Source organism: Chaetomium globosum, genomic scaffold (genome assembly GCF_000143365.1).
Source record: "Chaetomium globosum CBS 148.51 scaffold_3 genomic scaffold, whole genome shotgun sequence".
Taxonomy (NCBI): domain Eukaryota; kingdom Fungi; phylum Ascomycota; class Sordariomycetes; order Sordariales; family Chaetomiaceae; genus Chaetomium; species Chaetomium globosum.
The window spans coordinates 121,384-145,473 of NT_165978.1; the positions used below are offsets into that span (position 1 = coordinate 121,384).

Sequence of the window (24,090 nt, forward strand, 5' to 3'; positions counted from 1 at the left end):
TAGATGGCGGGGCCAAGTGAGGGGCTTCTTGACCGGTCGGCGGTGTCAGATCAGGGACAGCCACATGGAGGGCTACGCTAGCGGCGGATGTGGTGCATGACCCGACGATCGATCATGATCTCTGATGAGCCTATCGCCATCACGAGATGCGAGATGGTGTTGGGATAGATTTCATGCTGTCCGTGCCAGCACAGAGCTCAAAGGCAGTGGCACTGCGTTCCGTGTCACAGGATCATGTCCTCGACGCCCCGGTGGCTTGGATGGGACACTGTCAAAGCCTCGTAAAGATGGCTGCTCACAGAGCCACGGGGCCGTAAGACGGCGTCCTCAGAGGCAGAATCCCTCGGGTTTGTTGTCTGTTGCGAAATGTGTCCCTCTGGGGTTGATTCCCCCCTCCGTCGCTGTTCGGGTTGTTGCTTTCTCCACCAATACCAACCCGGCGGAAATCGCATGATCGAGTGGAAACCCCAACACGTATCCCGGCCGAAAGCAAGCTCCCGCATCTAGAAGAGTCCCCTCCGGCCGGCTATAGCACTCGGCCTGTCTCGGCTCATTCCGTGCGGTCTGTAGCACCGAACAGCAGTGACGGCTTTCAGCAGCAGCCGAGACTCGAGGCGGTCCGAGATCAGACCAGACTCGGGAGGCAACCCTGGAGGTTGGGCAGTTCGTGATCAGACCGCCTAGCCCTTGGTCGTAGTTGTGTGTTGTCAAAATGTGTTGATCTCGGAAGCTTCCGGTCGATGTCAGTGATCCAGGTCCTTGAGTCCATGCAATGATTGCTATCCGACCATCTGTCAAGATTGCATGATGAAGAAGAATCTAACGAATCAGGATTCTTGAGAACTCCGAGCACATCAAGATGTTTGCTGAGTAATGTGCCTCGAGGTCGAATAACAATCTTGCACAACACCCCAGAATGGACAATGAAAATATGCCAGCGTGGGTTGTTCAAGTTCGCTCAGAATAACGGCTCGTTTGTTTGCTTACTCTACATGAAGCCATCGTTTTCAGCGAGCAAGAGATCGATGCCAATAAGGTACTTTGATTGCCAGCGAAATAATCCTTGTGTTTATAGAAGAATGCCACCCATTATGCCTTGAAATTAACATCTTCTGCCCGTCCCGTGGCCTCATTGGCCTCTGCAACGTCCTCTGAGCCTCGAGGGCTTTTATATTCGGTATCTCCAATCGGCATTGCCGTCATCCAGCGAATCATGAGGTAGGCATCGGGAGTGGGCTCGGGGCCTTTGAAGCTAAGGAGCCTAGACTGACGAATCCCCAGATGCTGACCGTCGTAATGAATCTGAGTAATACGGGCTTGGATGTTGTGCCGGAACGAAAAGATGAGGACCTATCTCCTTCGTTAGTAATGGTCCAATGAAGTACCTCGGTTTGGGCAATGGGGATTTGCCAGCGTGAGTTGCCCAGGTTCGGGTAGAATAATAGCAAGAGGGTGGGTGCCTTGCAGGGAATGTGTGGTGGTTGCGATATTGCCCATGGCGAAGCTGATGCTGGACCAGGCCGATTGCGACGTGAAGCTCACCCCGTAGGACGCTGTCGCTCCTCGGATCCTCGGAGTCCGTCACGCCACTGGCGATATGTGGAAGGCCTTTGGCTTCGTCTTTCAAAACGAATGGATGAGACGGAAAATACGTGTAGACCGGTGTATAGCCATAGCCACCTCTCAGCGGTTCTGTACAGCACGGCAGGTTGAACCGCCTCCTAGAGACATCCCGATCTGATTTGCCCAAAAGCCCCCGTACCCCAGGCCTCCGGCATTACAGTCCTCCCCGCGCCAGGCACCAGATTGTAGGTAAACTCGAAAGACGAGAAGAGCAGTTTGGGTCGTTCTTGTTTTGACTAGGCACAGTGTTTAGTTATTTCGCAGTTTGTTCACAACCCACGAGTTGCCAAGCAACGTTTGAGAGCAACATGGGACTGAAGTAAACTAAGAGAAAGGAAAGAACCATGAAAGAAAAAAAAAAAAAAAAAAGATGAAAAAGGAGTCTTACATTCCTTCATATGTTTCTCCTCAATTTACGCCATATGGGAAGTAGACCCAGCACCAGCGCGAAGCTATAAGTCCTAATATCTGCAAACAGAAGGATCATGACCTGTATGTAAAACATGCTAAATAACGTGTAGAATCAGTTATAGAAGAAGTATAGGGCGAAAATATCGATATCTCAAACATCTTATAGTTTTAAAGTCTAAGTTCGTACTGCTATCAAGATGCCGATTGGCGGCACCACGAGGGTATCTTCCCTGCCACGTTCCCCCTTTAAATGACCCTCCACGGCTGTTTGTATATCGGTTCTAGTTCCTCAAGCAGCCTTTGGTTAGGGTTATAGCTAAGAGGTTCTGAACCAAGTGGGAGATGTAAAAGGTGTGGAACGTGTTGTTTGTAGGTGCCATAGGGACCTCGCCAGCCCATATTCAGAAACTCGTTGTCACGCCATTTGGCAACTGTAGGGTAGGGTGTGTCCACCCTTCATTCCAGAGATGGTTACGCGTGTGTTTTCTTTGGCCCGACGAGAAGATCTCTTTGGGGGTGTAGTTTCGGCTCACTGTCTTTGGCTTGGAAATTCAGATCGGAGGAGACCCTCGTACCTGACGCCGGTATTATCATTTCAAGTTTGCTACAAAGAATGAGGAATGCATTCGGCCACTCACCAGGCTTCTTGCCATTCAATCCCACCGAATTTGTAAGCTTCATGAAAGGGCTTCACCTTTTGCTTGGCCAGTTTCATGCTGGGAGGATGGCGTGGGCGGAGGTAGCCGTCAGTACGAGTTGAGCCTCGTAGAAATCCATGATTCCGCCCAATATGGGAACGCCATACTAAAGCTGCCAACCCTCCATATGACCGGGAGTTGCAACGGTAACCAAGAGTGTTTCAAGGACCATACTTACGATCTCCTCAGGCTCTCTATTTTCTGGTTGACGGTTGGCGCACGTCAGATCTCGGCAGTTCCTGCCTGTATGCCGCCCTTGATACCCAATGATGGACCGGGACTCACGGTGTCTGATATTGACCCTTGACGGAGCTTATTCGTCTGGGTATGGGATCTTTACGGCCTCACCTAAATTTTCAGACTTTCACTAGCCAGCGAGAAAGAGTATCAGGACGATAACATGCTACTGGTGGTTCCTCCATCGGCCGGGGCGCTCGCCGACAAGCTCCGGAGGCGGTGGTTGGAGAGCAACTCTACTGTGTACAACCCCCGACGACACAGCTTGTCTGTTGAGATTACGAGAACACCCACAAGTCATACCGATGGGATTTGTGCACATCTTGCCCTGTTCAGGCTGTGCCCAGGTTTCCCACCTGCATCGCCAGTCATGTGTGTCAATGGCACGACTACCTGAGCAAAAGAACAAAGACCCCAGGGCGAAAAAGCTATACTAACCGAGCCACAAGGTTGATAGCAATGCAGTAGATGGGGAGGAAGGATTCCGATTCGTCGGGGCGGCCGCTGGATGGAGCTGGAAGGGCCATAACCTTGTGCCTTCGCAACGCTGAGAGGTCTGAAGGTCGCAGGGGGATGTCGGCGGTTTGGTCGGACATGGGAAGACGGAGTGCCCGGCTGTATTGATGAGCTGACTTGAAGATGCAAAAAAGCTGGGCGTTGGGTCTTCATTGGCTCTGGGAAAGGTCACATAAGAGATGGATAACTCAACCTGGGCCGTGTGAGGAGGGGCGGCGGGGACGCAAGGGCGAGGGAGGGCGAGGGCTGCACGGAAGCAGGCAACTTTGATCGACATAGCCGAAAGCGCTTCTGCGTTTCGGACGGGGTAACATTCCAGATTAGTGGTTTGGATATCAGAGGATATATTCGTATCAAAGCATGGGTGGCTTGGTGGGGCTGGCATGGGATTGAATGGGGTGTCTGTTGCAAAAGAATGGTACCGCTGGCTCGGAGTCTGTGAATGTGCGACAGACTCAGCGGCTGAGCGCAGGCGAGTTGTTTCGGGTTTGCGGCCAACGAGATGATTCCGTTGTTGTTGGCGGCGGCTTTGGCTTCGCGGCTGTCAGGTGGCATGGAAGAATTCCCATGTTAGGTACCTAAACGGGGCGCCTCATTTGGGTGGCCGGGCTTTTCGGCCACGGCGAGATGGACGCCTTCAGGTTTCTCCGGGCACATGGAGGCTTGGTGCCATGGGATCCCGATCCCGCCCTCCGAACTCAGCCGGAATGATGCCGGGCCGTGAGTGGGGTGCCGCGCAGTCGTCATTTGGTGGTTCGTTTCTTGCCCCATTGGGGTAGGAGGGGCACAGCAAGAACATGGCTGCTCACGCTGGGATGCGCGCACATACGAAGGACGCAGTTGGTGATGACGTCCCGCAGGCGGCTTCATGGGGTCGCTGTGCCGTTTTGTTGCATATGCATCCCCAAGTTCCCTCTAAAAACGGCAAGTCGTGAGACGTCTCAGGAGCAGCAATTAACCTGGGTAGGTCGCTCGGCAGGAAGCAGCCTCAGATGTTCAGGTGCTCAGATGCTCAGGTGCTCAGGTACCAGTGAAGAAGACACCAGCGAGCTTGCTCAGAATGTCTGTCCGATTTCTCCACGCAAATGGGGCGGCGACGTCGACGATGGGAAAGTTGATCGGGCTCCGGGCTGCAACTCTGATCACCCGACGGGTCGTCAGAGCTAGAGTGGCGGATGATGGCGGAGAAGCACAAAAGGTTGCAGCCCTGGGGGTGACGGCGATACAACGAACCGAGGGGCAATCCCCGTGGATCGCGAGAATGCACCGTGTCTCGCGACCCATGATTCGCCTTCGTTGTCAAATAAACAGAGAAAGCGACCAGCCGTGTGGAAGACCGCCTGTTTGTGGACTCCGGAGCGGGGGGCGCCGGGTGAGGGCGAGGGCGCGGGTGCAGGCGCAACAGCCATCGCGCCTTCATTGATTTTCGTGATGCGACAGCGTCAGGGATGGATGTAAAGCAGTTGGGCTTGGTTTGTGGTTTTGTTGGCCCGCCTGGGCGGCATGTGTGGAGGGATCAGGGCGTCTCAGGCAGCCCGTCGTTTTGGGTATTCGTTGTGTCTGATTGGTCCGCAAGAACACCCATGTGGGTTCCAATGAAGCACGGCTCGTGCGGTTCTGGGCTTCGCCGAGACTGGCAATTTCGACACTGTGTGGCGTTCCATGTGGAAGCTTGAAAGTGGAAACGGAGGAAGGCGAGCAGGCGAGCTCCAAAGCCAGCAACTTCCGTTTCCGATAACCATGTGTTACTGATTACAGATTATAGCCCTTTACCTCTGAAGCGCGCAACACACGGCGACTATGAGATAATCCCAGAGTCTCCCTTGATATTGAGGAACAGGAATAACGGACCGGAGGAGCAGCTCACAGCGCTGAGAAGTGAATATCAAAGCCAAGCATCGGCTCGGTTAAACGGCGGTCGGCCGCTGACGTGGAGACGGGTTCAGCCATGGTTCCTGTCCTGATTGGCGTGAGTTGGGTGGGGAGAATTCCGTTTTGTCGTTTGCTCGAGCAGGAACGATATGAGACGTGAACACTCTTGTCAAAGCACTGCAGGCGACGGCCCCCCTCCACCTGCACCATAACTCGATCGAAGTGGGCTTGGGAGATCAGCATCCAGAGATCAACATCCAGAAATCTCGACCGCATCGCTTCGTGGCAGTGTTCGCTTTTCATCGATTAACTAACTAGACAAAAAAACAACAAGTCGGAATGCAGATGCTTGGAGATGACAGCGTCGTCCTGCGCCTCACCAGCCTCGGTAATCCCCTTGTCCTGGAGCTTCGCTCGCCTGGGACGTGCTCCGGTATCCCACCCAATGAGTGTGAGCCTGCTCCTTGCCGCATCACGCAAAGCTCAGTCGACACAGCCCGGAGCGTTGCTGAATTGATGACGCTGGGACAAGCCATGCAGCAATCTAGCAATCTGGTTTATTAATTCCGACGATAACGATGCCAATCCCGGCAAAACTCTGGAAACTCGTTTCTCCACCAGGAAAGGCACCGGTGATTCTCGACTCGCTAGGTACTTCGTCCTTCGGAATCGCTCCTTTTCGGTCGCTTGCAACGCGAAAGGTCACAACGCAAAAAATAGGAGCGGTAGTGAACGATTCCCCACCGTCCGAACCCTGATAGGTTTTTTAATCACGCCCACTTCGGACGACCTTCCGTTGACCGCTGTCATTGACCGACCTTCGATTACGTCCTATTATATTCGGTACTTTCTCATCCCCACTATCGGACCACACTGCGCGACTGCCTGCCTATCTTTGCGACATGCACGCTGCCTGGTGATGGGATTGAACGCGGGTTGCAGCAGGAATCAAGTCTCAACGCGGCGGGTTCCATTGTGGGGCGTCAACTGTGACGCTTGAACGCCTGAACTTCAGATTCAACCAGCCAGGCGGCCAGCACAGTCAACCAGCTAACCAGCCAATCAGCCAACCAGGTTCGCAAGGTTGAAGGGAGCGCGAGGATGCAAGCCGGTTGGTGATCAGTCGAGGGTTCTCAACGGACGGGGGCGTGGCACCATTGCCAGACGGCGGTGGCCTGCTGTTTGACATCCATCTGTGCCACAAGTTTGTGTCTCTCTTCTGACCGACGGTGTTTTTGCTCCAAAGGGGACAGGGTGACAGGGCCACTATCAGCGGTCGTATTCTCCTGCACGAGGGTGCGCTAACATGAGTCCGTTTTCCCTTGGTCGATCGACGCACGACACATGCTCGAAGGAGACTGGGCATGTCGTTCCAGCGAGCCATTTTTTTGACCTTTCTCGAGGCTCGAGGTTCCAGAACTGGTTTTTCAATCTCAGCCGCCGCAAAAGACGGCCCCTGAACCGCAAGCCGAACCCAATCAAGGCTCCGAGGGCGGGTCCGCGAATGAGCAAGCTCCGCACACAAGCGAGCATTCGAGCATCTCTCCAAGGCCGCCGAGACCTCAAGCCCCAGCCTTGCTCAATCGCTGGGCACATGGCGTTGCCCCACGGCGACCCCCGATTCGTGATTCGTCGCAGGCTCACGGCGTGCGCGACGACAGCATGCAACTCACAGCCTGTTTGGGACCGGGACCCGAGGGAGCATCTTGGGAGAGCTTCGTATGTCCCAGCGGCGCAAATTCCATGTCGTATGCCGTGTCCCGCAAAAAGTTTATCCTTGCTCGGGTTTCGCTGTTTGCATTTCCCTGCGGGAGCTCCTTCTCTCGAGCATGCCCAAGCCGCACGGAGCGGCGTCATGCTGGGAGACTGACGGATAAAGAAGTTGTTAACCAACGAGTCTGACCAACCGCATTCCCTCAACTGGTGGCCTGAAGAAGCGGCTGGGCACCTGGGCCGCGTTGTGTGGGATTTCGCACTGTATGCCCCCGTCTTTTTCTGTTCCTGATGGGCGCTCTGGAATGGGGATAAGCGTTTGGGCTTGTCCCCACACCAGATGGTTGGTGTGGTGGGCCCAAGGTGCGCCCGAATCCGACACTTTCAGGCAAGTCGGTTGACATGGAGAAATGATCACGGCCTTCGCACAACGAAAGGCAGGGGTTTGCTGTGCGACGACCGGGTGACGAAGGGCCACCACCGGGGCAAAAGCCTGAATGTTCCCGGTGCTTCCGCCTCGGGCTCCGGGGACCCACAGCGGATTTGGACAGGTTGCGAACCGAAGTTGCGCCTTCACTGGCCTTTGACCTTTCACAGCAGAGCCGACCCGCTTGACGTGCATAGCCGTCTTTTAGATGGTGTGTTTCTCCCATTTCTTCAGACCTTCACACCTGCTCCACCAGGCTCCCGATCCGAAAACTGACAGGCAAGATGCGGGGTTGATGACAAGAGTCAGCGCAACCTTCTTTTGCCACACACGAAGCGTCACCTCCGTGGCTTGACAATTTTTCTGGCCTGGCAAGCATGGGTCGCATTCGCGAAAGATGACGGGATCGCCTGCTAACCGGCGAGGTTGATTCCGACCCCTCCTTCTGCTGGAGGCGGTTGACGTGCCACAGTCAAGGCAGAGCAAACGCTTGTTCTCCTCAAGCGCGGCCGGGGCGGGTTGAAGGGAGAGCCACCGGACTCCTGGCGTACCGTGTCAGTCATCCATGCCCGTCCTGCGTACGTCCGTATCATTCGTTCTCTCCCAGCTGGATCGACCAAGTCCGTGTCAGTTTGTTTCTCCTGGCAAACAGTTGGGTGATCATTGCACCCAGGACAATCCGGCTCAGGCATGATATGGGTTTCAGGTGACCGCCGCGCCGAATGCGCGGTGGCTCCGACGACACAACCGAAATCACGAGTTGCTCAGCTGCTGTCCCTGTCCAGCGCCGCCATACTGGGTCGTCGTTAGTTAACTAGTTAGTTGCTCGCCCACTGGCGACGACTTTTTCCTTCCCGAGAGTCTTTGACCGTTTCGGGTGCGCCTCCCCGCACTGTCCTGTTGTCAGCAGCCCCTTTGTTTCTCTTTCCAGCCGAGAACGGCCGGCAGCGAGCGGGGGGCCCGAGGAGACCAACAGTGAATCCCCAGTGGAAGAAGGGTTTGCTGTGCACGACGTTTCCGCCTTTCCGCGGTTTGACAAGGCCGGTTACGATCAGAAAAAGGCTTCACCTCCGTGCTGGGCGGATTGGATTGGCCGGGCAAAGAGAGGAATGGGGGTCTTGCGTTTGGGCGAGCTGTTCCATTGCTGGGTAGTTAGCGAAAAGAAAGAAGCACGGCCGCACTGTGCGGCATGATCCAATCCACTCTCGGGGCCGGAAACGTCTCCAAGGGATCCTGCGCCCTGCAGCATCCCACGGCCGGCGGGATTGCTGTGCAATCGTTAGTGTCAGCCATGCGGCGCCTTGTTCCGTTGCGACCTTCCAAAGGCCGCCCAAGCCTGGGCCAAACCAAACATAGTTTCGCAAGCTGCACTCTCTCGGCGGGATCAGCTTCCAACAAGGAACCGAAGTTTTGGCTGGTTCGCTTTTACCAAACCGCATTGGGTAGAGGTCGGTCTCAGCAATGAGACGCCCACAGTTCCGTTCCCATTCTTTGGCCCCCCCTTTTCCCCCACCGCTCCCAAGGGATGGACGGCAGAGACATCAACCAGGGCAGCCAAGCCCGAGACGACGCAGATTGACGAGCGCCCCCCTTCGGCCGGATCCATGAAGGGGGCGGCTGACGATTGGCACTTGGGGGTTGCGTCTGTTTGTGCTGGTGGGAAGAGGTGTGTGAAAGAGTTCAAGGTTCGTCGGAGGGCCAAGGTACCTTGGAAGCAATGAAGGAAATGGACAAATCCAATCCAACCCACCCCGAGGCACCCACGACGCAAACCATTACTCTTTGGGCGCACTATGGAATCAATGTACGCAACGCTGTGCAGCATAGCACCCCTGTAGTTGCTCCGTTTTTTGAGCGACAAAAGGGTTTGGTTTCTTGATCCCTGCCGGGCCATTTTCTTACTCGGGACAATCTCACAATCTCACTGCTCAGCAGAAATGCTTTGCAACTTTGCTGCCCCCCTTGAAAAGGGTCCCACCGATGGATGGCGAACGCCGACCCAAGCCATGAAATATGGAGACGAGTGTTTTACTTGTACACAGGACCTTCGGCAACTGCGGCGGGGGGTGTGGACTTTGTTGGGAAAACCCACACGGCAGCAGACTGTCCCTTGGTTTCTGGTCTTGGTCTTGGTCTTGTCTGGGGCCGCCCTGGCGTCACCTGTTTCGGCGCAGTTTTGTTGGAAAAGTGAGATGCTGTTTTGTGTTTTGTGTTTTTGTGGCAATGCAAAAAGTGCGATGCGGTGGTGACGACAAAGCAGCCCGCTAATTATTTGCCTGTACGAATGACTTACGATGGTGCGGGGATTGATGGCGAAGAGAAAGCGCTTTTTTGCTTGCTTTGCCTCAAGGCAAATCCCGGGCTTTTCTTGGTTCTTCGCTCTCATTCTCGGCGGCGGCACAAGGAAGGGAAGAGCTTGCTAACTTAGCACGCCCTAGCCGAAGACCCAGCAAATGGAGTTTAGTGGCGAGCTGTGCCAATCCCCGAGACAGATCCCAAAAGAGGCGCACAGCACAGGAAAAGCGGCTGGGCGGGCGAGATAAAAAAGAAAACGGAGCTAGACCGCAAGTGTGCTGGCTCGCATGGGCCCGCCGTGCCCGCTCAATCTTGCAGAGGAATCACAGGAAGGACAGGAAGGACAGAAAAGGCCCCGTCAAGAGAGTGCTGCGCAGTCAGCCAAGAATCTATTGGCTGGCATGGTCCTCTGTGGGTCGGGTTGGTGCATCTGGGAGGCCGGCAATCCTGCACGTCCCTCCGTCCCAGGTACCGTTCAGCAACACGATGACCGCGGCGGCACGGTGACCCACCCTTGCACTGCACCCAGACAACGACATCGACCAGGGACAAAGTAAATTAGCAGCATTTGCGGCGACCGGGACTAAGACGCAGCAACACACCACCCTCCGCAACCGCCTCACATGGATGGGCCATTGCGAGGTATGGATGTTTTCAACTGCCTGGGGGTCCTCCTCCCCATTCATGACCTACCTCCATGACTCTTGCCATCGTTGCCATCGTTGCCTTTCCTCCATCCCGTCGTCGCCGTTATCGCCATCGCGCCCGCCACCTCCTCCCTCCCCCTCCTCCCTTGGTGACCTCAACGATCCGATTGCCCGTGGAATATCCCTCCTTTGACCCCTCGTGGCCACCACCCCCGTTGCGTGCGTGCCCCATTGAAGGGTCCTCAGCGGAAACCACCCTGATAAGACACCCAAGCCTAGCCTGCGGCTACGGCTACGTCGACCCCCAATTCCTGACAAAGACAACAAAGCCCCTCGAGGGCCGAGAAACCTCTTGGAAGGCTGAACAGCTTCATCATTGTTGCCGGTGTGGAAGCTGGGATCCCTTGCCCTTACCTCTCTCGAAGCCGAACTCTAGTGCCCTGTCTCTCCTCCCCTCCGAAAACCGCGATACCTAAGAAGCCGGGCATGTAGAAGGCAGGAACGATTTTGGATTTTGGGCCAAAGCTCTTGAAGCACTGAAGATCGTGGTGGGAAGTTGTACCAGTGCAGGAAGGAGCGAGGGCCACACCACCGCCGAGGCCAATCCGAAATTCACTGGTGCCGATTTTTGTGCGCAGGCTTCACCTGCCTCTGCCCCTCACAAACCGCCATCCCGTCGAAAACTGGCAATCGAATCCGCGCGTTTGCGTTTTGTCACCGACCTTAAGCCCTCCGAATCGCCCTCGAAATACCCAAGCCCCCCACTACTTACCAGGCGTTCGTCTTCCATGACTTGAACCTCGGTCCTCTTCCTTAAATTACAGCGTCCACGACGCTCGTCTTTCTCTCCCCCCCCGCGGTCCCTCTGCGCGGACTACCAAGACGAACATGGCGACGACATACGAAGTGCCACACATGCCGGCGTGCGAGAATTACCTATTGCACCACCCCTCCACCTACACTCCAACAATGCCGCAAGCCGATCGCCGGCGGCCGGCTTTGAACGAACGACCCAGTACCAAACGAGCAGGTCTTTAACCTCAGCTCGCGATGTCCCGCACCTCTCGCCAGCCAAAGTCAGCCTACTAAACCACCAGCAACCTTCTCCCGATCCGCCGCGCCCTCAACTGCGTCTTCCTCCCACGCTCGGCTCGACATCAGTACCAGAATATACCCAGCGATCCGACAAGACGCGGCAGTCTCAGCGCCCAACACCGCCCGTTGGAACCTCACCTGCCGAGAGCTTAGCGAAATCGAAGATGACACAACACAGCATGAACATCCCGGAGCGGATCAGCCCGAGCGGTGGTAGTATTTCGGACTTCATGGCTGAGTTGGCGGCGCTGTTCTGGTTTGAGTCGACAAAACTGCTGGAGAAGGTGGAAGGGCTGGACAAGCTGGCTGCAGGAGCGTCGGTCCCACCGCTGGCTCCGACGGCGGCCGCGAGCCAGCATTTCAAGAAGTGGGTTTCGACAGTCCTGGCGACCACCCAGGTCACACAAAACGTCGTGATCCTCGCCCTGCTTTACATCCACCGGCTGAAGAAGGCGAATCCCACGGTCAGGGGCCGCCCGGGAAGCGAGTACCGACTGTTGACGGTAGCTCTGATGCTCGGCAACAAGTTCTTGGACGACAACACCTACACGAACAAGACCTGGGCCGACGTATCCAACATCTCGGTCAACGAAATCCACGTCATGGAGGTCGAGTTCTTGAGTAACATGCGGTACAGCCTCCTGGTCTCGGCCGAGGAATGGGAGCAGTGGCTCGACAAACTGACCCAGTTTTGGTCGTACCTGGAGCGAGCGCAGCAGACCGTGTCTCCCACACCGTCTCCGCTCCTGATCCCATCGCCATCACACCGGAACTTTGTCTCCCCCCTACACTCACCAACTGCGACGTTGGCCCCCGGCTTGGCATCGACGACGCATTCCTTCACCTTGCAGTCGCCCAATCTGGCTCCCATGACGAACGGCAACCAGAATTGGGTAGCCTCGTATGGTAGCGGCAACGCAATCTCACCATTGGAGTTGAAACCCCAACCGTACTTGCACCGGAAGCGGAGTTTCCCTGAAGACGACTCGGTCGAGCCCCCGGCCAAGCGCACCAGTCGGGCCCCAGTCGGACAGGGGCAGCTCCCGTCGCAGGCGCCAGCGCAGTACTCTTCAACAGCTTCTCAGGCACAATTCAGCCGTCACACTGTGGGAAATGTGGCTCCTACGCAGCCACGGCCAGTGTCCGGCCTGCCCCAGGATCACGGCCGGCAGCATCTGCCTAGCTTGACGCTGAACACGGCCCAGGCCACCGATATGCCAGTCACGCAGGCCCAAGCATACGCCACTTCGGCGTATGCACCGCAGCAGGCTCAGCTCTCACTGCCGCCTCTTGCATCTGGCGTCCGAGCCATGTCGATGGTCTTCCCGACCACCACATATGCTCCGCCACCATCCCTGCCTGCCACGTGCGGGGCGATGACGCCTACCGCGAGCTTCCCGCCTCTCAATTACGGAACCCCGACAAAGCGACTGTCTCCTCAGAACACGCTAGTGGGCTACCCGACCTCGTCTCCGCTCGTCGTGGGCAATGGTGGCGCCAGTGGACTGCACACCCCGATCTCACACTCACCCTCCATCTACCTCCAGCAGCGCAACAGCCCGTACAAGCCTGTACGACATGTCAATACGCTGCTCTACCCGCCGCCGTCGGCGTTCCTACAGCAATACCACCTGCCGAACCCGGTGTTGCCCAACCAGATGCACTACCAGCCGCTCGGGAAGCGCAACGAGTATCGCACCGGTATCGTCCCCGAGTTTCTAGATGGCGCTCACCGACTTGCCGGCTACGCCGTCCCACAGATGCTGCCGAACCCGCACCCGCACGCCCACCAATCCCGGGGCCAGTATTTGCCCTTCACTCCACGGGCTGGGGCTCCGTACCCGGGTCAGTACTAGGGGCCAACCGCCCCACCCCCAAAGTACTCTTGTCCGTTTTGAGTCTCGAGACTTAGTTCTGTACTATTAAAACTTTTCTTTGCGAATTTTTGCGATGCATCTGCATAATGTGGCGTTTAATATTGGGGTTGACTACGTCTTTTGGGAGGCGAGGATTGTATTATAACCCACATGGGGTTCATGGGTTTGTGGCGTTTGGTGTCCCGTGACGGGATGGGTGATACAGGGCACTTCGCATTCGGGTTTCGATGAAGACGGAGTGGTCGTCCCACCGTCGGCAGTTATGACTGCAAGGGCTTCGGTTTTTTGTTGGCTCTTACTTAGAGGGGCATGCATTCACGAGGAGAGGAGAGGGCCAGAGGCTTCGGGTTAGTCGGCATTGAGCGAAGTTGAACCAAGCGTTTGTGAGCGAACCTGGAGTTTACGGGATGGAAATGTACCCTTCCATGGGATAATATTGAGAAAACAAGCTTCGAAATGCCAGCGAGCATGCCTGCTTGGGCAGCAATATCCCGCCCCCGATCTCACTTGGTTCCTCCATCCCAGTGCTTGTTTATCCAGTCCCAATTGCATGTTCACCGAGGGCATAACACCAGAACAATATCATCTCGGTGACTCCAACCCCGGCAAGCGGACCTGCATCTCACCGACCTTTGGTATGCCCACACTCGAACCGGCGCCCTGTATGCAAACGGCGCCGGGAGAAAAAGGAGAAGCCTAACGTTCCCGGTCGTCCAACACTCGTAAATTAGAGAGGACTTTGAGCCTGGTCGCAAGTGTATGTTCCATCCTTAGGTGCTCACAGACGTACAATCAATCATCAGCCTCATCGCATCCCCTTCGTCCTTCGTCGTTCCGCTCCAATTAGACAAAGGTTTCTAGAACCAACCATCCTTTCTCCTTCGCCGTTTCCGGTCCTCTCCCGCCATTGGAAGTCAATGATTCCTGCTAGCAGATATTTGTTTCGAGTTTCACAAAACCCAATGGACAGTCTCAGAAACCCGTGGCGGACACGTTTCTTCTGGTGGTGCAGAGAGCTGCAAGTCATGTCAAGACCTCATTATGAATGGTACGGCGTGACTCATCAGAAAACATGTGGGAAGCAGGCGATACTTCAAAAGCATCGAGCCTGCCGAGGACCCGTCAACATCGGCAAAGACCCGCAGCGTCGCCAGATTGATGCCAGGAGCGCCAATCCATCAAAGTTTATTCAGTCAAGGTTGTATTCCGTCTGTAACCTGCCTGTTCGTCCTGGGTATATATACACACCACCCCACATACCAACATCCAACGCTCAACAAATGCATCCACTGAACCAAGTTAGCTTACCCAACGCTATAACAATGCCACAGACGCCATGCCGCGTAGATGCCTCGTGAAATGCTGTCGTATATCGTCGAACCTGCTGAACCTGCTGAACATGTTGAACCTGTTGAACCAGATGAACCTCCTCCCCCTGCAGCGCGCCCCTTGATGTATCCCGGAACAACCGAGCCACCAACTCCATTACCAAACCCAGAATACGACTGAACATGGCGTTATCATGGTGCGTCATCATCATCACCAACACCTACCCGCCGCCCAAAAGCACAACGTGGAACGCCGCTCTAATCCCAGTGCAGCCAACCCCTTCCCCCTCCAAATGCACATGCACACACACACACACCCGTTAACAAACACATGCCCAGCAAACACCCTCCTCCAGCAAACACCCTCCCATACCACCCACACACCCCCACACACTTAGTTTCACCTCCCCGCCCTCCGCATCAAAACCCCCGTCATATCCAACCTCACCATCGGCCGCTCAATCTCCAAACTCCGACTCGGCACCAGTCTGCCCCCCGGCGTGCGCGGATTCGCCACATTGACCCGCCCGCCGCGGTGCAGCCTTGCCCGGCCCTCCTCCACGTCCTCATCGTCTTCTTCTTCTTCTTCCTCCTCATCCGACTCCGCGTCCCCTACCGCCGCATCACCTGCCGCCGCACCCACGCCCGCACCATTACCATCGTCGTCGGGTGGTGGGAAGCGCAGCGCACTAAACGGATCCACCTCGGCAGCGCGCGCGTCCGCCGCCACCACTGGGGTGTCAGCTGCCGAGGAGGAGGTTGGATCCGAAGCCGCCGGCGTGGGTTCGGTGTCGGCCGTGTCCGGACCGATGGTGTTGGTGTCGCTGTCGTTGTCGCTGTCGGCGGCGGTGACTTCTTGCGCCTGGTCTTGGATCTGGGTCTGGGTCTGGGTGGCGGTGGTCTCGCCGGTGGCGGTGCCGGTGTTTGCCGAGGCGGGAGGTGTGATGCCTAGCCCTGTGCTGTCTGTGTCGCCGTCGCCGTCGCAGTCGCCTTCGTAGGCGGCGAGCCGGGCGAAATAGTCCGCGAGGCCGTCGACGCTGGGGGTGCCGACAATGATGTCGTAGTGTGGTGGGGGTGTTTGGAGAGGGAGGGTGGGTGGCGGTTGGTCGGCGTCGAAGGCTGGGGGGTTGTGCGACGGGTGGCGGAGGAGGTGGATTGGGCGTTCGGGGTCGACGGGGGTGAGGGATGTTTCTGGGCGGGCAACGTGCGAGCTGTCCGGCCGTCCGTTGGCTCTCGCGTTGGCAGCAGCGGCTTGGAGGTGGGCTGCTTGCGGCAGGTTCGGGAGTCCTGACGGAAGGGGGAAGTTGAGGCGTAGCCGGTGCCCGTTGAGGCTGATGGTGTCCTCTTCGACCATGGTCAGGGGCCGGGATAATGCCGCCGCCCCCGCGTCTAGTGGGTGGGCATCGGGGCAGCCGCACGACATTTGCTGTCGTTGCTCGAGGACCGGCCGGTCGCTGCCGCAGTAGCGCGGGAGCGCTGTGTTTGCCTGGGTGGCGCGGCAGTCGAGAACGGTGAATGGGCTGTCGATGCTGATCTCGAAATGACGGCGGCGCTTCCCAGTGGGATCGTCGGGGTCTGCCCGAGAGATGCGCATGACGAGCTGGAAGGGTTAGCGTCGGGTTCAGGAGAGTGATTACGCATGTCAGCCTACCTTGATCCAATGGAAGACATTGACATTCTTCCAACTGCAGTCGGGGTGCAGCCGGAGCGTCTTGTCGCGCGTCATCATGTCACATGTCGGAAGTTGAACATTCATCTCAATCTCGGTGCTGCCCCAGAAGCTTTCGAGCCCGAGGTCGAGATCGCCTAAAAGATTGTCACTCGGCTCAGGCAACGGTTGGGCGACGCCGCGGTTCCGAGAGGCATCCCTCATCCTGCGGCGTGCTGCCATCCGCCGAGCATCCTCTCGCTGATCGGGAGCAAGCTCGCCGCCGCTGAGCACGCGAATATCGCTTTCCGAGTACTGCTTATCTAGCGGCTTACCAGCTGCTTTTTCGAGCAGCAGAATCTTGCGGCCGGCGTCCTTACGCGTCACATGGCGGTTGTTGGTCCAGTACTCGATGCTTTCCGTTACATACACCTTGAGCTTGTGGACCTGCACCTTGGCCAGCGGCGTGAGTTTGAAGGCAATGGGCATCCTTCCTCCGATAGGGAAGCTCTTGCCGGAGATGACGATATCGTAGTGCAGCTGGTCCTCCCAGTGCCGGCTGATCGAGATGGGCTCGACTGTCTCAAGCGACATTTGGTCAGGCAAACGAACAATCGACACCTCTTTCGAGCCGTGGAGGTTGGGCTTGAAGGCGCCCGCGCGCTCCACGGCAGCCTCGAGGTCCCATCGGACCGACCCATACGGCAGTTTTGCCGTTTCCAACTGGCTGTGGTCGAGGGGAAGCTCAAAGGAGTATTCATAGGTACCTGGACGGAACACCTTGTACCCTTTTGCCTGGACCGGGTTGATATGGGGGGAATCGCCCTTGCCAAAGCTCCGCGAGTTGACGGATTGCAACGAGAGCTTCTTGTACTCTTTGGCGGTAAGAGTGCTGTTGCGACCCTTGCCGAGGATCGGGAGAGCTCCGCTGGAGGCAGTTGGCTGTAGAGCGCCCATCAAGCCAGTGGGCTTGTGAACATAGGTACACTGGCTGCCGTACTCGGTATCCCACATCTCTTGGTGCATGGCCCGGAAGAAGACCAGTGATTGGGTGCGGAGGGTCTGCTCCTCGAACAAGTCTGCCTTCGCCGGGGGGATGCCCTCGGGCCAATTCGTCCTGGCCTTGCCGACTAGTGTCAAGGAGACAGACTTGATCTTGACGTTCTTGGACACATTTAGCTGCAACTTCCCGCGAAGGAGGGCGCTGGTGGTTTGGGCTCCGCGGCGGGTGTTGCTATCGTGGTCGAAGCCGGTCAGGAAAACGTTGGGCTCGGCCAAGAGAATGGAACACGATACGCCGCTACCTGATGCAACCGGCTTTTGGACCTCGGAGACAGACGAGCTCATCATGGTTTTGGCCGAACGTATCGACATCATGTTATTCCGGCTGGTCGACGTGGCGGCCGTGGTTGCGGCGCGGGGCCGGGGAACAGCGGCACCAGTCATCATGTCGGCGGACGGTTCGGCGATTGGTTCTTCAACAACGATCGGCTCTGGAGGTGCTATTTCGAGCCGAGATAGCCTGCGAGCGAAACTGATGAAGCTGGACGGTCGAGACTCTGTCCTCGGGGTTCGGGTTGGGGTTGCGGATACGGTGGGTGCCGGTTTCGGGGTGCTGGAGAAGGCGGCGAATATCTTGTCGATGACCCTGCCGACCTTTTCGCTGCCCGGTGGTAGCGATCGCAGAGATCGTAGAGATCGCCTCTTCTCTTGGTTTTCCCTGCGCCGCTCTTCCTCCCTCCTTCGCACCTTCTCTTCCCTCTTCTTTTCTTTTGCTTCCTCCCTCTTCCTCTTCTTTTCGTCTTGTTTCTCGTGCCTTGTCGCTTTGCGCCCAGACGGTTTGGGGGGCCGGAGATCGTGCGGCACAAAGCCAGAGGGGTATGAGAGGATGTGGATCGAGTGCGGGCGACACTGGCGGGACTGGATCAACGGACGTGGGAACCCGCGCTCTGGTGGTCGGCGCGGCTCGTAGTAGACGGAGCCGTCAATAGAGCTGTAGAGTGGCTGGGGTCGCAGACGGTCGTATAATGGATCTACAGAAGACATGGCGGCCCGGTCAGAACGGAATCCCGACAAGCTTGGTATGGTATGTAGGTGACAATGGTTGCCGTGAGCTAGGGATAGACAGGGCTGCACCAGAGACCACAAGGGGCAGACAAGGGAAAATAAGAATGATGAGAATGCAAATGATGGGGCGGATTAGGAAGACAAGCAACCGCGCAGCACACACAACCACCAGGCATAAAGGAATTGGACATGTCCTCCACGTCGAACAGACCGAGTCCGGAGACGGCGCTGAAGGCGGAGACCGGCTGGAGCGTGTGGCCTGCGAGGAAGTCATGTTGGCGAGAAATGACATGCAATGCGCCCATGGTCGCTGATGAGGCGCTCGGTGGGCCAGACTGGCGACGGTCCCGATGCAGAGCCATAATGAACAGGCATGGTGGTGGTTGCGGTTGCGTCAATGGGGCAAGGGCATGGCCGGTTAGGGTATGGGGATCGAGACTGACTCGAGAGGGAAAGGGTACCGGTGCGTTGGGGAACGGGTTGGGATGGAAACGGCGAGCTGGTGGGGGGGAGAACAACGGATGCGGTCTGTGAGCACGCACCTTGGACGCTTGAATCATATCAGCCCCATTATTATTATTTCTTCCGATCTCCAAATATGCGCTGTGGTATGGTTCGCTTTGTGGTGTTTTTGTACCTGGCTTTGTGTCTCGGGAGCACCAGGGCCTCGAAGCGTCGTGGAATGGGAGGTTTTAGTCTAGAACACAAGAGGGTGGAATGTGCGGCGGGTTGGTCGAGAGATATATCAAAGAGCCAACGTCGAGGTCGGTATTACGGGTCGGGTCGTTTTACTGTGCCAGCTCGATGCGGCGCAAGAGATCTGGATCGATTGAGCTTCCTGCTTCCGCGTTCGGCGTGTCAGATTCGCGGGATCTTGAGGATGTCGGGCTCGGCTTGTGGTTCGATCGAGGTTGGTATCAAAGAGCGCTTTCGTCTGGAGTAACTCGTGAACGGCTGGCACTGGTGGCTCGGAGCAAAACGTTTGCGGAATGCGCTAAAGTTGGGAACTATACTAAGTCGCTGGTGGTGAATTGCTCGCAGTCAATGCGGCAGGCAAAATAGTCTCAAGTATCCATGATCAGATCGAGGTCCAAGGATGCTGGCTCCTATTGACCTATCCGCAGTGAGGAAATAGCAGGAAATGGCAATTCGGATGCCGTGATCTGCAGCTGCAGGGGAGTGGTGATGTCTTGCACACAACCTGGCACTTCCATGGCGGGGATTGAGGGGTGGCACTGGCAGCCAATCGCAGTTTGTCTGGTGACCGCTGGCCCGCGAGACCACCTGCCCACCGAGCCATTCAGTGGCGGCCGATGCCGAACATCCAGGACCTCCCATCTTCTGTTTCCTCGGAAGCGCTCCAAAAAAGTGTCCCAGCCAGCCGGGTTCTCCGAGCAACCTAGCGGGAAGTAATGTAAAATTACCTAAAACAACCTCACTAACCTAACACACAACACAGTATTCGTTCACCCCCTCGACTCCCGTCTTTTCTTTGGCTGACGAAACCTACCCAATGCGGATGTTGCTCCAACTGTGCCGCATCACAAGCGCTGGCTGGTTGATCCGGCCCTGGGCGAAACGCCGCTAGGGTCCGCAGGCTTTTCTTGAGATGCACCAACTTCAAGGCACAGCAACAGCGCCAAGTCTCCACGTGGTTTGCCGAGATCTGACTTCGGGCGAATCATGGTGTTTCAATTAACATACCGTTGGCCTGTTTTCAAAGGCTGTTCCGGTGTCGCCGTAAACCCGACCCAAGTACGACAGGACCGATCAAATCCGTGAGCTGCCAGGAGGACCCTTCTGCGTGCATGATAACGGCGACGATCCAGAACACGCCTCACATGTTTTCGCCGACTTCCCTCATGTGGCGTGTCCGGATCAGCCATGGGGCGATTATTCTTAGTAGATACAAGTACTCCAGCATACATGTATGAAGTACACCCTAAGACTTGGGATTTTGAATAGGTACAATGGCATGTGAAGGATCTACTGCGCGGTACTTGTCAAGGCAGTGAGAGGATCCGGAGAGAGCGCTGTGGCGCTGAAGAAGCATGGAGGCGCGGGGTTGCGGGGCAAGCTCGGCAAAAACAGAGGGCAAAACACGTCATAGGCGGGGCTCGCGTTCTTCGCTTTAACAAGTTTTTGATGCATCACTTTCACCGCCTCGCCGCCCACTCCGAGTCACGGGAGACCCCGATTCTTCGAAACTTCCAAACCCAAAGAGGTGGTACACCAGGGGCAAGATGGGTTTGTGTTTCTGGCTGCGGAGATAACTCAACTCCCATACTGTAACCGCAGCATGAAAGAGAAGTGTCACGGGCACGTGCAATCGATGCAATTGAACCTGACCAAAATCAGCCTGAACAACGGCGCCTTATAGTTATTCTGTGTTTGAGTTCAAGACTGCGATCAAACAAGACGGCTAAATAAGACTCACTATCACAATCAATGCCGCGCCACACCTGTGACGGGCGCTAGCATGCTAAGCTTCCTCCTCCTTAACCACCTAGTCTTCTATTCTCATGAGCCATGAACTCCCTCAGAGTTCCAAGGCGGCCACCCGGTATCCTGCTTGTCTGGGTAGCTATACAGTTGTGAACCGCTTCTGTCTCCCTGTTGACATAACAGTGGTGGCCACGCTTTTCAGCGGGGCAAAAACCGGAAAGGGAACTAACATCGAGGTAACTACCGCAAGTAGACCCTTAATTGACAGTTCACCAAGGAAATTGTCTAAATGTAAATGAGCATATAACTAACCAGTTCATCGTTATATCTAATCTTGACACTCCGCCTAACGCCCTTAGGCTTGTCTGAGCTCCGTCGAAGTTACCGACCAACGGCCCGGGCTCCACTTACCGGGGCAACGGCACTCACACCGGCATTAGCTCTGGCCTTCCGGGGCTTGGCTTTGGTTCTCCTAACAAGGCCATTCGTTGCCTGGAAAGCCTGTGTCAAGGGGGCCAACGGAGGAGCACATATTTAGTACACATTAAGCTTTTCGGGGCGCGAGGTTAGGCCGGGCGTACGGGAGTGCTTCTCCGAGTGGCCTTGTAGATCTCCACGATCCGGCCCACCGAGCGCCAGACAGCCCTCCAAGATGGGATCAAAGGGGAAGAGAGATATTTACTCTTGATTTATGAGGTCTCCCACAAGCCTTCACTTGAATTGTCATTGCATGTAACATCATCAATGTTGAACAACTCCCACCCTTAACCATGTCAACACTACCCAACATTCCCACCCGCCAACTCGGCCGAGATGGCCCTACTATCCCTATCTTAGGTCTCGGCCTCATGGGTCTGAGCTGTGAGTCTCCCACCCTGAAAAAATCTGCGTCATCATCAATACAATATTGACACGCCTTCTAGCTTTCTATGGGACACCACCTCCAGATGAGGAACGCTTTAAACTTCTCGACCGAGCCCACGAGCTCGGTTGTGTGCACTGGGATTCGGCCGCCCTGTATGGTGACAGCGAGGATTTACTGGGCAGGTGGTTCGAGCGGACCGGAAAGCGGAAGGATGTGCGTGTTCCCCAAAGTTTCGGTCATCAGCGTCGAACTAACAGCATCTAGATTTTCTTGGCCACCAAGTTCGGTAACTATGTCAGGCCCGATGGTGGTCGCGAGTTCAGAAACGACCCCGACTTCATCCGCGGCGCCGTGAAGGAGGCTTTGAGGCGTTTGAAGACGGATTACATCGACTTGCTATACTGGTAAGCCAACATCTCAGGGCTTACGTCTCACACCATATTATACCTAGTAGATAAGGTACTGATGGAATCAAACCACAGCCACCGCATCAGCGGCAAGACCCCCATCGAAGATGTGATCGAAACCCTCAAGGAGTTTGTCGAGTACGTGCCTACCTCTCCCCACCACCCCCCCCAACCCCCCCTTTACAATTAGGTACCTTATCCCCAAACCCTCCCCATCTAACCAACCACCCCTCACCTCCAGCTCCGGACAAGTCCGCTCCATCGGCCTCTCCGAATGCGGCGCCGACACCCTCCGCCGAGCCGCCCGCATTCTCCCCATCCGCGCCTACCAGATCGAATACAGCCCCTTCTCCATGGACATCGAACAGCCCGGGCCCCCGCTCCCAGGAAACAACAACAACAACACCACCGCCAACAACGCCGCCAGCCCCAGCCTCCTCCAAACCTGCCGCGACCTAGGCATCGCCGTCGTCGCCTACTGCCCACTCGGGCGCGGGATGCTCACGGGGCGGTACACGTCGCGGGAGGACTTCGGCGAGGGCGATTTCCGGCGCGCCGTGCCGCGGTTCTCGGCCGAGAACTTCCCGCGCAACATGGCGCTGGTGCGCGAGATGGAGCGGGTCGCGGCGCGGAAGGGCTGCTCGTCGGCGCAGCTGACCCTGGCGTGGCTGATGCGTCAGGAGGGGGTGTTTCCGATCCCGGGCACGAAGAGGGTGGGGTTTTTGGAGGAGAATTGGGGGGCGAATGGGGTGTTTGAGGGGTTAGACGGGGGGGAGGAGAGGGAGATTCGGGAGGCGGTGGAGAGGGCCGAGGTGTGGGGGACCAGGTATCCTGAGGCGATGATGGGGGGGTTGGTGAAGGATACACCGGCGAGGGAGTAGCTGCTGTTGTTGTTGTTGTTTGGGAGGGGGGTGTGGGAGAAGGGGTATGGGTTTGTGCAATGTCGGCCATTGCCAGGGCGTCTGCTCATCTTGTTGGAGGAGTGTTTTGTAGTAGTTTGAGCAGGCGTGGTCCCCAGTCAGTTCTTAGCCATACCCATTTCCCCCTTCTTCCTCAATGTCGTAGATTCCCAGGCTTACAAACGTTACTGAGTTTGGCCCTTCTCGTCTGGAATTGGTCTAGGAGGACCAAAGCCGCTTCAGGACTCCGAAAAGAGTGACGTCGCAGGCAGCCTCTGTGGCAACCATTGGGGAGCATGTAATTCAGCAACTGTTGCATTGCACTGGCGTAGGCATCAGCGAGTGCGCGGCCCTAGGCCTAATGGCGACAGTTCCTTAAACTCCGGGCATGGTGTTGATGCCCGAAACAGGTTGGGCAATTTGGGTACTCTTTCACAGCTCAGGAATGATCAAACACAAATTGCTAGCCTTTTACTTGATAAAATTGCATGAGCTTGTCTGAATCTGCTGTGATCACTTAATCATCAAAATAAGAGAAGCTGATTATTAATATTGAAGCTGAATGATAACTAAAAGGCATTGCTACTCTAACATCCTAACCGATGCAAGTGGACCGCCGGATGAGTAAGGGCTGCATCGAACTCGTCGCCACTGATTGTGACGTCTTCGATCCGCCAACCTTGGATTCGGCGATCCGGCCCGTTACCGGAAATCGACGACGTCGTCGTCGCTGCGGCAGCCGCCATTGGTTGACCAAGTCGGCGCTTGTCTCAAACCATGTGTGTCCTGCTCTCGGTTGCCCATCTTCCCGAAGGAGATACCGGAAACCGCTCCACAAAGAGCATCTGAACGCGGGTGATTTCAAGCCACTGATAACCAACTTTGAGTGCTCCTTCATTGGCTACCCTGGAGATACAAGCAGTTAAATAGAACCTCATCCCCAAAGATAACCTAAGCTTGGTTTCTTCAACTCCCATCTTGATATCTCGACAGTCTCAACCTTTATATTCTCTCAGCAAC

The 24,090-nt window shown here is 56.3% G+C and overlaps 6 protein-coding genes across 6 annotated transcripts; 4 read left to right on the forward strand and 2 right to left on the reverse strand.

Annotated features, from left to right (window-relative positions):
• Positions 1 to 1,089: 1,089 nt before the first annotated feature.
• On the reverse strand, positions 1,090 to 3,565 carry CHGG_05307 (uncharacterized protein; the record flags this gene model as incomplete). The annotated part of the gene is made up of 6 exons (XM_001221401.1): positions 1,090 to 1,316; positions 1,543 to 1,692; positions 1,763 to 1,859; positions 2,911 to 2,933; positions 3,273 to 3,325; positions 3,408 to 3,565. The coding sequence occupies 6 exons, from the start codon at positions 3,563 to 3,565 to the stop codon at positions 1,090 to 1,092; spliced, it is 708 nt and encodes a 235-aa protein (XP_001221402.1).
• Positions 3,566 to 4,140: 575 nt separating this feature from the next.
• On the forward strand, positions 4,141 to 4,652 carry CHGG_05308 (uncharacterized protein; the record flags this gene model as incomplete). Its single annotated transcript, XM_001221402.1, has 2 exons — positions 4,141 to 4,205; positions 4,346 to 4,652. 2 exons carry the CDS (start codon positions 4,141 to 4,143, stop codon positions 4,650 to 4,652), a joined length of 372 nt encoding a protein of 123 aa, XP_001221403.1.
• Positions 4,653 to 5,433: 781 nt separating this feature from the next.
• On the forward strand, positions 5,434 to 5,921 carry CHGG_05309 (uncharacterized protein; the record flags this gene model as incomplete). Its single annotated transcript, XM_001221403.1, has 2 exons — positions 5,434 to 5,454; positions 5,703 to 5,921. 2 exons carry the CDS (start codon positions 5,434 to 5,436, stop codon positions 5,919 to 5,921), a joined length of 240 nt encoding a protein of 79 aa, XP_001221404.1.
• Positions 5,922 to 11,698: 5,777 nt separating this feature from the next.
• On the forward strand, positions 11,699 to 13,390 carry CHGG_05310 (uncharacterized protein; the record flags this gene model as incomplete). The annotated part of the gene is made up of 1 exon (XM_001221404.1): positions 11,699 to 13,390. One exon carries the CDS (start codon positions 11,699 to 11,701, stop codon positions 13,388 to 13,390), a length of 1,692 nt encoding a protein of 563 aa, XP_001221405.1.
• Positions 13,391 to 15,139: 1,749 nt separating this feature from the next.
• On the reverse strand, positions 15,140 to 18,816 carry CHGG_05311 (uncharacterized protein; the record flags this gene model as incomplete). Its single annotated transcript, XM_001221405.1, has 3 exons — positions 15,140 to 16,339; positions 16,391 to 18,420; positions 18,618 to 18,816. The coding sequence occupies 3 exons, from the start codon at positions 18,814 to 18,816 to the stop codon at positions 15,140 to 15,142; spliced, it is 3,429 nt and encodes a 1,142-aa protein (XP_001221406.1).
• Positions 18,817 to 21,669: 2,853 nt separating this feature from the next.
• Positions 21,670 to 23,052, forward strand: CHGG_05312 (uncharacterized protein; the record flags this gene model as incomplete). Its single annotated transcript, XM_001221406.1, has 5 exons — positions 21,670 to 21,760; positions 21,823 to 21,977; positions 22,029 to 22,168; positions 22,247 to 22,309; positions 22,413 to 23,052. The coding sequence occupies 5 exons, from the start codon at positions 21,670 to 21,672 to the stop codon at positions 23,050 to 23,052; spliced, it is 1,089 nt and encodes a 362-aa protein (XP_001221407.1).
• Between the last annotated feature and the right edge of the window lie 1,038 nt (positions 23,053 to 24,090).